Here is a 17,628-nt window from a genome sequence, read left to right as displayed (position 1 = left end):
ACACAAAGATCCCTTTAAATATCCATACTAACCAATCTATCACAATTTAAAAATAGTCTTCAGTTCTGTTGTGTGCAAACTGCTTTTTAATTTAAAAAAGGCGGTCACGGTGGCGCAGCGGTAGAGTTACTGCCTTACAGTGAATGCAGCGGCAGAGACCCGGGTTCGATCCTGACTACGGGTGCTGTCTGTACAGAGTTTGTACGTTCTCCGCATGACCTGCATAGGTTTTCTCCGAAATCTTCGGTTTCCTCCCACACTCCAAAGATGTACAGATTTGTAGGTCATTGTAGTTAATGTAATGGCTTGGTAAATGTAAAAATTGTTCCTAATGGGTGTAGGAAAGTGTTAATATGCGGGGATCGCTGGTCGGCGCGTACCTGGAGGGCCGAAGGGCCTGTTTCAGCGCTGTACCTCTAAACTAAAACTAAACTGAACTAAACATTTGCATATGTTTCCTCTCTTCCTTATACCTTATATTCTATCTTCCGATAAAAATAGTTTTCAAAAAGTCAGTATCTTGATCTTCTGGGTAGGTACTGAATGTTTTCGAGTGAGAGTTAGATTTAGCTCTTCGGGCTAACGGAATCAAGGGTTATGGGGAAAAAACAGGAATGGGGTACTGATTTTGGATGATCAGCCATGATCATATTGAATGGTGGTGCTGGCTCGAAGGGCCGCGCGGCCTACTCCTACACTTTTTGTATGTTTTTATCTTTTTACTAGAATGAGTGTTTCTGAATACTCCTCTTTAAGCAGTTCTGATCTGACTAAAATTAATATGGTGATCGAAGAAAAAGTAGGTGGCAGCAGCCACATGGTTCTAGCGATCTGAGTATGTTTGTGACGTTGGTTGCTGGAAGTGTGGAGTTTGCTTGTTCTCCCTATGACCCATCTGAGGTTCCTTGGAGTGCTCTTTTCTCTTTCCACATCCGAAAGGCTAATTGGAATTTGAAAATTGCCCCTTGTGCAGGCAAAAGAAACAAAAGGAAATTGATCGTCATAGAGTGTGGAAACAGGCCCTTTGGCCCAACTTGCCCACACCGACCAACATGTCCCATCTACATTAGTTCCACTTACTTGAGTTGGCCCGGACTACAATTTTAAAAACAGCTTCTTCCCAATTTATGTTGCTTGAATGTGAGAGATGAACCTGTACTTTAGCCTGAAGGAAACATTTATAAATCTCATTTTTTAAGGGATTTACGAAAGCAATGGGAATAGAGTAATATTAACCCACTTTCACAGAGACAATCCCATCTCCAGGCTTAATGCTCCCAGTCCTCTATCAAATCTTACCCCTATAATCTCCAGTCTTTGTTAATTTCTTGCAGGAAGGGTTTTTGCCCATGTTTTCAAATGTAAGGATGATTTTATTGTGGAGTTTGCCTTATGTCTTGTTTATCATAAGATCATAAGTGATAGGAGTAGAATTAGTCCATTCGGCCCATCAAGTCTACTACATTCTAATATGGCTGGTCTATCTTTCCCTCCTAATCTCATTCTTCCCATCCCTATACTTATGAAATTCTGATCTTGGATGTGAATTTATTTGTGTGATGTTCATGTGCGTTTCACATCTCCTCGAAAACATGATGCGCTAACGGCAAAATTTTAAATATTCTGATAGAGAATTACGGCACAATGTCAAAAATTAATATATTAATATAATATCAATGGGGGTGGTTAGTGTGTGTATGTGGGGGATGGTTAGTGCGTGTGTGTGAGGAGCCAACGGGTCCCACTTGGTCTAGTAACCTCTAAAACCCGTGCTAATCAAGAATCTATCTATCTCTGCCTGAAATATATCCACTGACTGCCTCCACAGCCATCTGTGACAAAGAATTCCATAGATTCAGATTAGATTAGAGTAGATTAGATCCTTTATTTGTCATTCAGACCTTTCGGCCAACCTATATGATAGTATATAGCTATATGATAGTATATAGCTGCTAAAGAGCCTTAGATTAGACTTTCAGTGTTTGATATGCATGTTATTTTGTCTTTTTAAGCACTGAATACTTCCCTTTTCTCTCCCTTAGCTAGGTGTGCAGTTGGAAAGTAAATACAATTGAATTTCATGAGTGTTTGAATGTGTTTATTTGACAAAAACACCGGATATGAACCAGAACAATTAAATTCATACTTGCTGAAGCCTCACAGGCATATCAGTTTCAACAAAGAAAATGCAATGTTATGCTATTCTAAGTTAACTAGATCATGATAGTGTAAAACCAAAGACATAGAGCATCCATACTAGTGCAAATCCATAGTGGTTCAGTGGGGTTGTGGTTAAGGTTGTGCAGGGTGGTTCAAGAAAGCAGCTACGATCAATAGTGCATATCGTACTGGTTGCATTCTCCCTCTCTTGCTGCTACTTTTGGGAAGAAGGTCGATGGCCAACCCTGATGGTCAATGGGAGGAAGCTGTTCTTGAGCCTGGAGTTAGCAGTTCTCAGGCGCCTGTACCTTTTTTTCCAACAGTAACAGCAAGAGAGAGAGTGCAACCAGTGTGATGTGCTTTATTGATGTTACCTGCTTTCTTGAGACAGCATTTCCTGTAGAACCTATTGATGGTGGGGAGGTCAGTACTTATGATGGTCTGGGTTTTCTTCAGCCTCCTTCATTCATGAGCATACAAACCAGGCCGTGATGCAACCAGTCACAATATGTTCTCCATGATATACTTGGAGAAGCTCGATAGAGTATCTGGTGATATGCTGCATCTCCTCAAATTTCTGAGGAAGTCGAGGTGTTGGTGAGATGTTTCGTAATTGTTGGGCCCAGGACAGGTCACCTGATTGTGTGGCAAAATGTGCAGAGTGCCAACTATGGTGTTGCTGAAATTGAAAACTATTTTAAAAAGTAATTGCTTGAGCCAGAAAATTTGCTGACTAAAAGGGATTTTTAGAGCCTAGTGTGAGGAGCAGTAATTTGCAGAATGTAAATGTTCTGAATGTTTTGGACTTGCTTAGTTCCTGACGGTTTCCTCTGCTGCAGTTTATTATTATCTTAGTTATATGTGGTGTTAATTTTATCTAGTGGAAATTTGCATTCTTGTTTCATAGCTTTATTATTTTAAGAATTATCTATTTGTGTCAACTTTTCAACAACAAAACTCATGCTAATAATGTATTAGTCCAGACTTAAAGCATGGGCCAGTATATCTTTTATTACATCTACTTCTGTTTTATGTTGAAAGCTGCCAAAATACTTGGGAACAAAAGTAGAAAGAAAAAAGGACGCTTGAGCCAAATAAAAGCTTAGCTAAAGTGATTTTCTGGAGGGTCTTAAAAATGGAGCTGGAATTGCAGGACACTTGGAAATTCGGGGAATTGATTTTTTAAGGAGCAGATGACAGAAGAAGGGAAGGATAAGACTTGTGATATTTTCAAGAAGTTCCATTCTATCCTACTGAACGATTTCACATTGACCAGTACAATGTGGCTCTAAAAGCTGGAGTAACTCAGCGGGTCAAGCAGCACCTCCGGAGAAAAGGTGATGTTTTGGGTCAGAACCCTTCTTCAGACCCTTGTTCTGACCTAAAACGTCACCTATTCTTGTTCTCCAGAGATGTAGCCTGACCTGCTTTTTGTGTATCTCTTCAGTGTAAACTAGCACCTGCAGTTCTTTCCTATACAATGTGGCTCTAGTTTCTTATGTATAATTAAACCTGTAACTCCAGAGTGCTCATTCTAATTAGTGGAATTGATGTGCTGCCAACCATACCTTTGTACCTTTGTGGACAAACACCAGTCTGCAAAATGTAGGAAACACCAACTGAAGGAACAAAATCCACATGGTGCAATTTTGTTTTAATGCCTTCTTTTGGGGGATTACTCCAGAAATTGAACTTAAATTAGAAATTTAGAAGAGGGCAGAAGTAACGTTTCAATTTGTAAAATCTAGAAAACATTGAAAATGCGAATTGTTCACCAGCAAATGACAATGAATATCAGTATAATCCAAAATAGACACAAAATGCTGGAGTAACTCAGCGAGACAGGCAACATCTCTGGAGTGCAGGGATGGGTGACGTTTCGGCTCAAGACTCTTCTTACATAGATATATAGACAATATGATTTGGACGAGGGAATTGAACGCAACATCTCCAAGTTTGCGGATGACACAAAACTGGGGGGCAGTGTTAGCTGTGAGGAGGATGCTAGCAGGCTGCAAGATGACTTGGATAGGCTGGGTGAGTGGGCAAATGCATGGCAGATGCAGTATAATGTGGATAAATGTGAGGTTATCCACTTTGGTGGCAAAAACAGGAAAGAAGACTATTATCTGAATGGTGGCCGATTAGGAAAAGGGGAGATGCAACGAGACCTGGGTGTCATGGTACACCAGTCATTGAAAGTAGGCATGCAGGTGCAGCAGGTAGTGATGAAAGCGAATGGTATGTTAGCATTCATAGCAAAAGGATTTGAGTATAGGAGCAGGGAGGTTCTACTGCAGTTGTACAGGGCCTTGGTGAGACACACCTGGAGTATTGCGTACAGTTTTGGTCTCCTAATCTGAGGAAGGACATTCTGGCCATAGAGGGAGTACAGAGAAGGTTCACCAGACTGATTCCTGGGATGTCAGGACTTTCATATGAAGAAAGACTGGATAGACTCGGCTTGTACTTGCTAGAATTTCGAAGATTGAGGGGGGATCTTATAGAAACTTACAAAATTCTTAAGGGGTTGGACAGGCTAGATGCAGGAAGTTTGTTCCCGATGTTGGGGAAGACCAGAACAAGGGGTCACAGTTTAAGGATAAGGGGGAAATCTTTTAGGACCGAGATGAGAAAACATTTTTTACACAGAGAGTGGTGAATCCACAGAAGGTAGTTGAGGCCAGTTCATTGGCTATATTTAAGATGGAGTTAGATGTGGCCCCTGTGGCTAAAGGGATCAGGGGGTATGGAGAGAAGGCAGGTACAGGATACTGAGTTGGATGATGCCATGATCATATTGAATGGGCAGGCTCGAATGGCCTACTCCTGCACCTATTTTCTATGTTTCTATGTGCAGGAGTAGGCCATTCGGCTTTGGGCCAACACCGCCATTCAATGTGATCATGGATGATCATCCACAATCAGTACCCCGTTCCTGCCTTCTCCCATATCCCTTGATTTTGCTAGCCGTAAGAGCTCTATCTAACTCTCTTTTGAATGTATCCAGTGAATTGGTATCCACTGCCTTCTGAGGCAGAGAATTCCACAAATTCATAACCTTCTGGGTGTGAAAAGTTTTCTTCTTTGTAGTTCTAAATGGCCTACCCCTTATTCTTAAACTGTGCCTTCTGGTTCTGGACTCCCCCAACATGGGGAACATGTTTCCTGCATCTAACGTGTCTAATCCCTTAATAGACAATAGACAATAAGTGCAGGAGTAGGCCATTCGGCCCTTCGAGCCAGCACAGCCATTCAATGTAATCATGGCAGATCATCCCCAATCAGTACCCCGTTCCTGGCTTTTCCCCAAATAGACTAATAATAATTTTATTTGTTTCTATAAGATATCCTCTCATCCTTCTAAATTCCAGTGAATTCTTCAGACTGAATGTCATTGGAAAGGGTAACGAGAGATATACACAATAATGTAGAGAGATATAGAACAAATGAATGAAATATGTGCAAACAAGTAACAATGTTAAAGGAAACGGGTCATTGTTAGCTGAAGTTAGGTGAGAACGAAAGACTTGGTGGGAGAGGGATGGAGAGAGGGAATGCAGTGGTTACTTGAAGTTAGGGAAATCAATATTCATACCCCTGGGTTGCAAGATGCCCAAGCAAAATTTGAGATGCTGTTCCTCCAATTTGCATTTAGCCTCACTCTGACAATGGAGGAGGCCTAGGCCAGAAAGGTCAATGTGGAAATGCGAAGGGGAATTAAAGTGTTTGGCAACCAGTTAGAGACGCAAAGGACTGCAGATCCTGGAATCTTCATCAAAACTCAAAGTGCCAGAGTAACTTGGCAGGTCAGGCAGCAGAATTCTTGAGACTAAGAGTCTGATGTCTTTGGACTTTAGAGGTACAGTGCGGAAACAGGCTGTTCGGCCCACCGAGTTCGCACCAACCAGCGACCACCCTGTACACTGGTTGTACACTAGTTGTACACTGCAAACCTCATGTCCATATTGATGAAATAAACTATACCTGAAGATTTCAGTTGAAGAACATTTTGGTTACTTCTCACATTCACATTGCACCCTTCAATTTGAAAATGCCTGTTTGTTCGCTAACATGCTCATTGCGACAGGAGGAGACCTTTTGATGAATCAGATGGAGTCTGGCTCCAATAAACATTTTAAAGTAGGTAGAATAATTCAATCTTACTTACAAGTGACTGATCCTTTGAGAAATTTAGAAATCTCGATAACATTCAGCTCTGGCTCTGTTTTGTTTTATTGCACCTCTATTGTTTAATGTGATTTATAATGAAATATATATCTTTCTCATTTTGCCACCTCAGCAGATCGGAATCAACAACAAAATGTGGCAGCTGCTGTTGGAAGACCACGGCCTCTTAATGAAGATCGGGCAGCAGGTGCTCCCAGGATACGGCGCAACCTTCGATACAGGGTGATGGCTCGGAGGTTGCAAGAAGCTGAACAGGAAGCAGAAGGTGACTTACTAAATTATAAATGTTGTGTAGTCTCCCATTTAAAAATCAACATTTCTTTTCACCCACCTCAAATGTTAGCAGGAAATCTGACTATTTTTACGCTAAAGTCATTTGGAAGGGTAAAATCTTTTCAGTGAAACATTATGAAACAGGAAAGATGCTAAGTGCAGGAAGGAACTGCAGATGCTGATTTACACCGAAGCTCGACACAAAATGCTGGAGTAACTCAGCGGGGCAGGCAGCATCTTTGGAGAGAAGGAATGGGTGACGTTTCAGGTCAAGATCCTTTTTCAGATTTAGCCGCCGCCAAAATTACAAAGTACCCCTTTTTTGCCCCAATGGTCCATTCCCCCTCCTCCCTGGAAGAAATCTTGCTTTCATACTTAATCTACATAGAAATTAGGTGCAGGAGTAGGCCATTCGGCCCTTCGAGCCTGCACTGCAATTCAATATGATCATGGCTGATCATCCAACTCAGTATCCTGTACCTGCCTTTTCTCCATACCCCCTGATCCCTTTAGCCACAAGGGCCACATCTAACTCCCTCTTAAATATAGCCAATGAACTGGCCTCAACTACCTTCTGTGGCAGCGACTTACAGAGGCTAGGGCTACTTGTTGATTCCCTGCATTATGTGGATAATTGTTATGTCCTTAGGGCAATGGAAACAAACTTGATTGTAATTAGAATTGTACTTATACTTAAATTTTGGAAAAATACATCTATACCAACGTTGAAAATGTGGATTTCAAACATGTCGGAAACCTCACATCTTGAAGAAATGCGACTCCTCCTAACAGACAAAGCAGACCAATTCTTAATGATTTGGTCTCCGTTTATCGACATCTTACAAGCATATGGTGCAACATGACCGTAGAAATTAACTGTTTCAAGATTGGGTGGTCATGAATAATAAATAGCTATTTCTCCTTCAATCTCCTGTTTTCTATCTCTTCTTTTTCTCTCTCTCTTTTCTCTCTTTTCTTATTTCCTTCTACTCACTGTTCGGTATCACGCACTTCTCTATTTTTCTACTATTCTCTTTCTTTTATTTCTTTTACTGCTAAAAAAAAAAAGAAAGCTGTACATAAAATTCTATAAAACATATATATATCAATATATATTAGGTATCTACAAGGTACCACATTATTGTACTTACTTCTAATTTAAAAAAATAAAAATTGGGGGAAAAATTAAAAAAAGTAATTAGAATAATCTTCATTCTATCAAATTTGGATCAAATTTAAGAAAACTATTAAAACATGTTTCAAGCATGGTCAGAGTTTAAACAAACTTTGATCCACCATATGGAGCAAATACCTGACATAGATAGCGGACTTGGAATAAAAGGGTTTCTGATAGACATTTGTCCACAGGCTGAAGGAGGTTATTTGCTGGTAGCCAGATGACTCTTTTTATTTGCTGGTAGCCAGATGACTCTTTTGCCTCAAGGTTTCAAAGTTGGTTAAAAGCTAAGTACATTAGGTATATTTGCATATTGCCCAAGGTTTGTGTGCAGTCTAATTTCTATATATGTTGGATGATCTGTTATTTTAGCATCTGATGTGTGGCATCAGCACCTTTCAAGATTTCAGATTTTTAAAAAGATATTTAACTTGCTCCCTCAAAAAGAATGCATGGTTTATTTTTCACTTCCAATTTTTTCAGTTGAAATCATGGCATTCGGTAAAACAAAAATGGGAATTTACTTTAATTTTAGAAACCAGAGACCCTGCTCATAGCCTATGATGTACATAGAGAATGCACCTCTGAAATTAGTAGAATAAAGTAGATACTAGCTGTAGCAGTTTGAAAAAGGGGTGTTGTTTAGAGCCATGTGTGTTCACGAAAGAGAGGAACTGTGATACTTTGCTGGAGGCTTGTAAAATTACAGACCTGGGCCTACCTAGGCTGACATCTAATTCCTTCTGATTATCAGTGATCCCTCTGCTCTACAATGCTCCTCAGGGGTCTGCCATTTACTTTGAAGGTCCTGTCCTTGTTTGACTTCCCAAAATATAACACTTTGCACATATATGTATTGAACTCCATTAGCCAAGACCCCTTGCGCAGCTGATCAAAATCCTGCTGTAATTTTTTGATAACTATCTTCACTGTCTACAATACTACCTACTTTAGTATCATCTGCAAACTTACTGATCAGGCCTTGTTCATTCGTGCCCAAATCATTGATATAAACTACAAACGGTAATGCGCCCAGCACCGATCCCTGAGGCACACCACTAGTCATAGGCCTCCAGTTCAAGGAACAACCTTCGACCACCACTCTCTGCTTCCTTTCATGGAGCCAATTCAATTGGCTAGCTTCCGTTGATCTAACCTTCCAGAGCCGCCTACCATGCAGAACTTTATCATGGGGCTTGCTGGTCCATATAGACAAAGTATATGGCTTTGGCCTCATCAACCTTTTTGGCTACTTCTTCAAAAACCTCCAGTAGATTTGTAAAAACCCACGAACATATCAATGCTGACTATCGCTAATCAGCCCCTGTTTATGCAAATGCATTTATATCGTATTCCTCAGAATCCTCTCCAGTACCGTCCCTACCTCAGACATTAGGCTCACAAGTCCCTGGTTTTTCCTTGCAGGTATGATTTTATCCTTAAATCATAGCACAGCATTCACTGTCTACAATACCTTCCAATCTTCTGGCACCTCACCCATGCCTAATGATGATGCATATATCTCAGCCAAGGATCCTGCAATTTCTACTCTAACTTCCCACAGTGTCCTCATATACATCTGACCAGGCCTGGGGGATTTATCTAACTTCATACGTTTTAGGAAGTCAAGCATCTCCTCACTGTAACAGGAACTGTCCTCAAGACCCATCTCATGAGGCACACCACTAGTCACAGTCTGAAAATCCATCATCAGCCTCTGATTCTTTCCATTAAGCCAATTTTCTATCTAGTCAGCTAGCTCTCCCTGGATCGAATGCGATCAAACTTTCCAGAGCAGCTTACCATGCGGAACCTAGTCAAATGCCTCGCTGAAATCATATGTTCAATGTCTACGTTCAAAGCTTCTTTATTATCACATGTACTGAGGCACAGTGAAATTGTTTTTTTGCACTGTTCAGTAAATTATTATTATACATAGACACAAGCTCAGATTAAGTGCAAAGTATATAGAAATAGCCTGCTGAGACCTTATACCAGTCAATTTTTTGGCACCATTTTCAAAGTCCTAGGTGCAAATGGCCATATTTCAGTAACTAAGGCAATGATGAATGAATTAGAGCTAGCAGCTGATGTGATACTGTACAGTGTTAATAGTCACATCTAGAGGATGTCCTGTGCTTCTATCAGCTACTTCAACACATATTTTCCAGGTGATGATAGATGAGATTGTAGGCTTACCAAATGAGCATGTGGAACTGCTGAGTAAAGAATCTCCACTGATGCATTTTCATTATATGAATATGATATTTACAGGCGGTACTTCTGAGTAATTATTGACTGTTGTTTGTAAAACAAGGTCACGCAAATTGACTATTAACTCTTATGTTGCCTTTTCATTCCACCAACTGGAAACAGCAGTGGGTAGTTCTTAGCTAAGGAAATGTTTACTGAAATTTGTACAAGCTATGGGCCGATGCTATATTTTTGGATGAATTACTCGTAAGCCAACTTCCAGCCCGTGTCACACGAGGGTTCTCATTTACTTTTTTTAGTAAAATGACTGCAATAGTTGCCTTCATTTGCAACCCACCCATTCTCACACAGCTGTGCGCTAACTGTGGGTTTTGAAACCATTTGTAAAGGTGGGACCTAATGTCAGCTTCTCAGCCTTGTGTTTCATGCTGAATGCCCACTGTCTCTTTGAGCTCTTTTACTTAGGTTAGTTATAAACGCTAAATGCATTCCTTATGACGCTTTAGTTTTTTTCAATTTTACACAAAAGACTCCAGGGAGGTTATGCATTCTGCAGTTGTAGGTTGTGATAATTGTTTCTTTTCCACTTGTCACAATTGGTCACATTTACTATTAATTTTGTAGACAATTAATGAACTTCCAATTTCATTGTTTAGCATGTTATAATTGGTTTAATAAGTTGGACTGGAAGTCAGACGATAATTTCTGATACATGGTATTGACAACAGCAACACCTCTGAAGTGTTTCTTATCTTGTTAATGTATACTTGATGTATCCTATTTTACATTACCACACACCAATGTAAAATCACCATGGATGAGTAATCTTAAGCATTTAACTGATCAAGTTATTTGGTTCTCTTATTGTGGAAGTTATTGAGTCTCCCAGGACAATGCACTTTAAGCCTCTCTCGTGTCAGTACATTTAATTCTGTACAAATTACAACATATATGTAATAAAGAGACAAAATGCTGGAGTAACTCAGTTGGTCAGGCAGCATCTCTGGAGTAAGATGGCTAGGTGATGTTTTGGGTCAGGACCCTTTCTCATTGCTCCAGAGATGCTGCCTGACCCGCTGAGTTACTACAGCATTTTGTGTCTTTCCATGGTATAAACCAGCATCTGCTGGTTTACATATATATGTTTACATACATGTATGTTTACATACATAAATGTGTCAAATATATCTAAAAATAAACAGCAAACACTAGCCTAACAGGTAATTAGTGTAAAGCATTTGACAAAAGCAAATTAGAAAGGCTACCGGTGTTCAAGAAGGAACTGCAGATGCTGGAAGTTCGAAGGTACACAAAAATGCTGGAGAAACTCAGCGGGTGCAGCAGCATCTATGGAGCGAAGGAAATAGGCGACGTTTCAGGCCGAAACCCTTCTTCAGACTGATGAGGGGTGGGGGGGAGAAGGTAGGAAAAAGGGAGGAGGAGGAGCCCGAGGGCGGGGAGGATGGGAGGAGACAGCTCGAGGGTTAAGGAAGGGGAGGAGACAGCAAGGGCTAGCAAAACTGGGAGAATTCAACGTTCATGCCATCTGGACCCAAGCAATCCAGGCGGAATATGAGGTGCTGTTCCTCCAATTTCCGGTGTTGCTCACTGGAAATGGAGAAGACCCAGGACAGAGAGGTTGGATTGGGAATGGGAGGGGGTGAAGGCTACCACTGTGATCTTCATATAAAGTAGGTCATCATACTTTTATGCATAGTTGAATCTTCCCAAATTACAAATTGAAAGGGGCGGTGTAAACAGCTATTAACAAAGTGTATTTATACAGACCATGGAAATGAGAAATCCCTTTTTTTGTTTTTTTGTGCAGATACAAATTCATAGGTGGTAATTTTACACTATCAATAGTTTCTAATGAGCTGTGTTATTACTGATTATGATCTGGAAAAGCTGCATATCCAATTGAAGTGAATAATATTTTGCTCAATCTTCCAAAATCATGTTCTTTACATTTGTATATTTTTTATAAGTTTACTTCTATTGTCCAAAGGTCACATTTGTAGTCTTTTTTTTTATAGTGCTTAAAAAATGTTAATCAAGTCCTCATTTGCCTTGAACTATGGCAGAGAACATTTGGATGTTTGTAAGTTTATTTTGTTTCTAGTTTGACAATTAGATCATGCGTATTTATTTTGACTATGCTTAACAGTTGATGAAGGGGATGCAGAAAAAGTCGATTCTGAACTTCATGCACAGGGCAAAATTGGAGCGAAGAAGCAGCGGAAATTGGATGAAAAAGAACAACGCAAAGCACAAAGAGAGGTAAGAAAATATTTTTAATAAAGGATAACACAGGAAAAAATTTGGTTCTCATTTCTACGTGACTCGAATGCTGTTACAACAAAATGTAAATTCAGCAGTTTTCACAGGTTCCTATAAGTGATCTGTTGATAACCTCATTGCTTGGCCTAAAGAAGGGTCATGGAAAAAACAAAGATCGTCTGATTCTGTCAGTAGTGTTTGACCTTGGTACGGCCAGGCACGTAAATCGCTATCAAAACATGGGGGGGACTGGGACTGGGGGAACACAATTTCACACACACATACACGCACGCATGCACGCACATACACACACACACACACACACACACGCACATACACACCTACCTTCGGAGGCTTCAGCTGCGGGCCCTGTGGATGGTAATTACGGGAACGACGGCCCAGGCTTACGGCCAGCACGAAGAAGCAGCGCTAAATCCAGCTCAACTCTGCCTGTCTCGCCGGGTTAACCTGCCTGGACTGATGGGACACCAGTCCGGAGCCGTGGAGCTAGCGCTGCTTCTCCATGCTGACCGTAAGCCTGGGCCGTCATTCCCGTAAGTCCAGGCAGGGCTGTGGGTTAACTTGGTGGTACAGGCAGAGTTGAGCTGCATTTAGCGCTGCTTCTCTGCGCTGGCTGTGGGCCTGGGAGCACCGCTTCCGTGTGACTACCGACGTCTCTGGCCACTCCCGGGCGTGGGGAGGGGGGGGGGGGGTCACTGGGGCGGGGACGGGGATGGTCCAGTGGCGGTTCGACAGCGATTGCGGCGGCGGAGAGCCGGGATCGATCCTGGCTGCGGATGAGGCGCAGGTCTGTGTCCAGGGCTGCCGAGATTGTTTTTCGCTTGTGACCCTATGACCTGGGCAAGCAATTTAAGCTCCGCTCCATGATCTTTGCTCCACCAGGACGTCTCCCTCCTCCAATCACCGCGCTCTATCCTCAGTCCCACCCCCCTACTTCCGCCTCTGACCAACACCTCCCTCCTCCAATCATCATTTTCCTCGGGTTAGACAATAGACAATAGGTGCAGGTGTAGGCCATTCGGCCCTTCGAGCCAGCACCGCCATTCAATGTGATCATGGCTGATCATCCACAATTAGTACCCCCCGTTCCTGCCTTCTCCCCATATCCCCTGACTCTGCTATCTTTAAGAGACCTATCTAGCTCTCTCGTGAAAGTATCCAGAGAATCGGCCTCCACCGCCCTCTGAGGCAGAGAATTCCACAGACTCACAACTCGGTGTGAAAAAGTGTTTCCTCATCTACGTTCTAAGTGGCTTACCGCTTATTCTTAAACTGTGGCCTCTGGTTCTGGACTCCCCCAACATCGGGAACATGTTTCCTGCCTCTAGTAAGTCCAAACCCTTAATAATGCTAGATGTTTCAATAAAATCCCCACTTATCCTAAACTCCAGAGTATAAAAGCCCAGCCGCTCCATTCTCTCAGCATATGACAGTCCCGCCATCCCGGGAATTAACCTATGCTGCACTCCCTCAATAGCAAGAATGTCCTTCCTCAAATTTGGAGACCAAAACTGCACACAATACTCCAGGTGTGGTCTCACTAGGGTCCCTATACAACTGCAGAAGGAACTCTTTGCTCGGATACTCAAATCCTCTTGTTATGAAGGCCAACATATCGTTCGCTTTCTTCACTGCCTGCTGTACCTGCATGCTTACTTTCATTACTCCGCCTCACAGCGCACTTCCATGGGAAGGGGTCCTCGCCCCCATTGATGACCCCTTTTCCCGTCTCCAACACACCCCCTCCTCGTGGAACCCCCCTTGTGACCTCCAGGCTTTGGAACTCTTTATCCAAAACTGCCGTCGCAACGTCAACCGCCTCAACTTCTCCACTCCCCTGTCTCACTCCAATCTCTCCCCCCCTGAACGCACTGCCATCGAATCACTCCGCATCAACCCAGATTGGGTTATCAAACCAGCCGACAAGGGAGGTGCCGTGGTAGTCTGGCGCGTCGATCTCTACAAAGCTGAAGCCACGCGCCAACTCTCGGACACCTCCTCCAGGACCACCATCTCTAGCACCTTCACCGACTTTATTAACTCCCACGCCCTGCCAGACCGAGCCCCCAACCTCATCGTTCCCCAGCCCTGCACGGCCCGTTTTTACCTTCTCCCCAAAATCCACAAACCTGACTGTCCCGGTAGACCCATTGTCTCTGCCTGTTCGTGCCCCACCGAACTCATCTCCACATACCTTAACTCCATCCTATCCCCCTTGGTCAAATCCCTTCCTACCTATGTTCAAGACACCTCAGACACTCTCCGCCGCCTCCGCGCATTCCATTCTCTAGGCCCTCACCCCCTCATCTTCACCATGGGCGTCACGTCACTCTACACCTCCATCCCCAACCAGGATGGCCTCAAAGCCCTCCAGTTCTTCCTCGACCAGAGGAGTAACCTATATCCAGCCACTGACACTCTCCTCCGCCTAGCGGAGCTTGTCCTTACCCTCAATAACTTCACGTTTGACTCCTCCATTTCCTTCAAACACAAGGCGTAGCTATGGGCACACGCATGGGCCCCAGCTATGCCTGCCTCTTTGTCGGTTACGTCGGAATAATCCTTGTTCAATACGTACCAGGGCCCCATCCCTGAACTCTACCTCCGTTACATCGACGACTGCTTTGGAGCCACCTCCTGCACCCACACAACTGACTGACTTCATCCACTTCTCCTCCACCATAGATGAGGCTCGCACCAGGGTCTCTTCCATACCCCGCAACACTGCTCTCTCTCCCCATCCCCGCACTTGCAACAAAGGCAGAGTCCCCCTAGTCCTCACCTTTCACCCCACCAGCCGTCACATACAAAAAGTAATCCTCCGTCAGTTTCGCCACCTCCAATGTGACCCCACCACTCGCCGCATCTTCCCATCTCCTCCCATGTCTGCCTTCCGCAAAGACCGCTCCCTCCATAACTCCATTGTCAATTCTTCCCTTCCCTCCCGTACCACCCCCTCCCCGGGCACTTTCCCTTGCAACCGCAAGAGATGCAACACTTGTCCCTTTACCTCCCCCCCTCGACTCCATTCAAGGACTCAAGCAGTCGTTCCAGGTGCGACAGAGGTTCACCTGTATCTCCTCCAATCTCATATACAGCATCCGCTGCTTTAGATGTCAGCTGATCTACATCGGTGAGACGAATCGGAGGTTGGGCAATCGAACCTACCTGACCTCCCGGTGGCTCAGCACTTCAACTCCCCCTCCCATTCCCAATCCGACCTCTCTGTCCTGGGTCTCCTCCATTGCCAGAGTGAGCAACACCGGAAATTGGAGGAACAGCACCTCATATTCCGCTTGGGGAGTCTGCATCCTGCGGGCATGAACATTGAATTCTCTCAATTTTGTTAGCCCTTGCTGTCTCCTCCCCTTCCTCAGCCCTTGGGCTGTCTCCTCCCATCCCCCAGCCCTCGGGTGCCCCCTCCTCCTTTTTCTTTCCTTCTCCCCGCCATCCCCTATCAGTCTGAAGAAGGATTTCGGCCCGAAACGTTACCTATTTCCTTCGCTCCATAGATGCTGCTGCACCCGCTGAGCTTCTCCAGCATTTTTGTGTACCTTCGATTTTCCAGCATCTGCAGTTCCTTCTTGAATGCTTACTTTCATTGACTGATGAACAAGGACCCCCCAGATCCCGTTGTACTTCCCCTTTTCCCAATTTGACACTATTTAGATAATAATCTTCCTTCCTTTTTTTGCTACCAAAGTGGATAACCTCACATTTATCCACATTGAACTGCATCTGCCATGCATCTGCCCACTCACGGCAGGAATTATTCTTGTTCAAATACCATTGTGCACTTTTGTGCCCTGCTCATTGAAGTAATGTTTTACTTATGCAAAATGTGCTGATGCTAACCTTGCTAGTTTAGAATTTCCATTGGCAACCTGTGGCCATTGTAGTTTAGGTTTAAGTTTATTATTGGCACATATCAAGGTTCAGTGAAAACATTTGTTTTGCATGCTATCCAAACAGATCATGTATACCATACACAATGCAATCATCAAGCTCAAGTACAATAGATATGGCAAGTGATACGTCATGCTTTTTAAATTATATTTTTGTATTTATGAAGAGCACCCTGCTGAGATAAGGATATAATGCGAGGAGTAGAAGCAGTTAACCAAAGGTTTCTTATGCACAATCTTGTACCTCAGTACTACTTTCCTGCACTGCTCTTATTGTCCAGCAACTTATTGATCTGTCCTGAAAATCCTAATTGACTGAATCTCCGCTGCACTTTCGAATAGAGAGAATTTCAAAAATTGCTATATTCAGGGTGAAAAAAATTCTTCTCATTCTGTCATCCCCGGAATGACTGACCCATTATTTTGAGACAGTGAACCCTGTTCCTTTTATCTCACCCAGGAGAAACATGATCCCCACGTCCACCCAGCTTAATCCTGTAAATATTTTCAATGTTTCATCGAGGTCACCTCCCATTTTTCCAAATCTAAGGGAGCATAAATACAGTCTGCTTAATCTCTCCTCATATGACAGAACTACCATCCCTGGGATTAATCTGATCAACCTTCGCTGCATTCCTTCTAATGCTTCTTCCGTGGGATGTGAGACCAGTGCTGTGCACAGTTGTCTAAATTCAGCTGTATTAGGCCGCTACTCTTGCACGCAATGCTTCATGTAATCTATATTACTAAAACTCTGTTCTTGACCGGTTTTGGCTTTCTGTGCTGCGGTTTCCGAGAGTACGCTGCCACCTACGGCTGTCATTTTTGGCCACCTCGCTCAGAGCCCCCCCTCCGCCGCATGTGTGCCGAGGATTTTTCCCATCGATGAAAATTGACAGAGATATTAATGTTTTTACAACATTCCCCATTTTCTCTGCTACCCCCGCTGGAGGGAGGGGGAGGGACTATAAAACCAGGAAGTGGTGTGCCTCAATCAGTCTCTGCAAGTGGTGTGTCTCAATCAGTCTCTGCAAGTGGTGTGCCTCAATCAGAGCTTTGAATGACACTGACAAATGTATACAGCACTGTGAGCACCCTTAATTTGGTTTGAAAATGAAAATATGGTTAGAGGTAAAAAAGCACTGCCTGCAAATGGTTGTTTGGGTTTGGGTTGAAGTAAAAAGGCACTCTCTCTCCCCCTTCTCCCTCTCCTCTCCCCCCCCTCCCTCTCCCTCCTCCTCTCCCCCCCCCCCCCCCCCCCTCTCCCTCCTCCCCCTCCTCTCCCCCTCCCCCCCTCTCCTCTCCCTCCCCCCCCTCTCCTCTTCCCCCCCTCTCCCCCCCTCCTCTCCCCCTCTTCTCCTCTCCTCTCCTCTCCTCCTCTCTCTCCCTCTCCCCCCCCCCTCCCCC

At 43.6% G+C, this 17,628-nt stretch overlaps 1 protein-coding gene across 2 annotated transcripts in view; it reads left to right on the top strand.

The window, feature by feature from the left end:
• Window positions 1-17,628, top strand: part of LOC129704718 (DDRGK domain-containing protein 1) — a 71,833-nt gene that overhangs the window by 33,625 nt on the left and 20,580 nt on the right. The window contains exons 2-3 of one of the 2 annotated variants that reach the window (XM_055648061.1): window positions 6,464-6,616; window positions 12,183-12,295. In XM_055648061.1, the coding sequence (XP_055504036.1) occupies window positions 6,464-6,616; window positions 12,183-12,295 (266 nt within the window). The remainder of the gene's footprint in view (window positions 1-6,463; window positions 6,617-12,182; window positions 12,296-17,628) is intronic. The other variant, XM_055648137.1, reaches the window with a different exon arrangement.

This window comes from Leucoraja erinacea, chromosome 1, assembly GCF_028641065.1.
Source record: "Leucoraja erinacea ecotype New England chromosome 1, Leri_hhj_1, whole genome shotgun sequence".
NCBI classification, from domain to species: domain Eukaryota; kingdom Metazoa; phylum Chordata; class Chondrichthyes; order Rajiformes; family Rajidae; genus Leucoraja; species Leucoraja erinaceus.
Note: the sequence above shows the minus strand (reverse complement) of the source record. Positions and strands in the feature narration are given on the sequence as shown.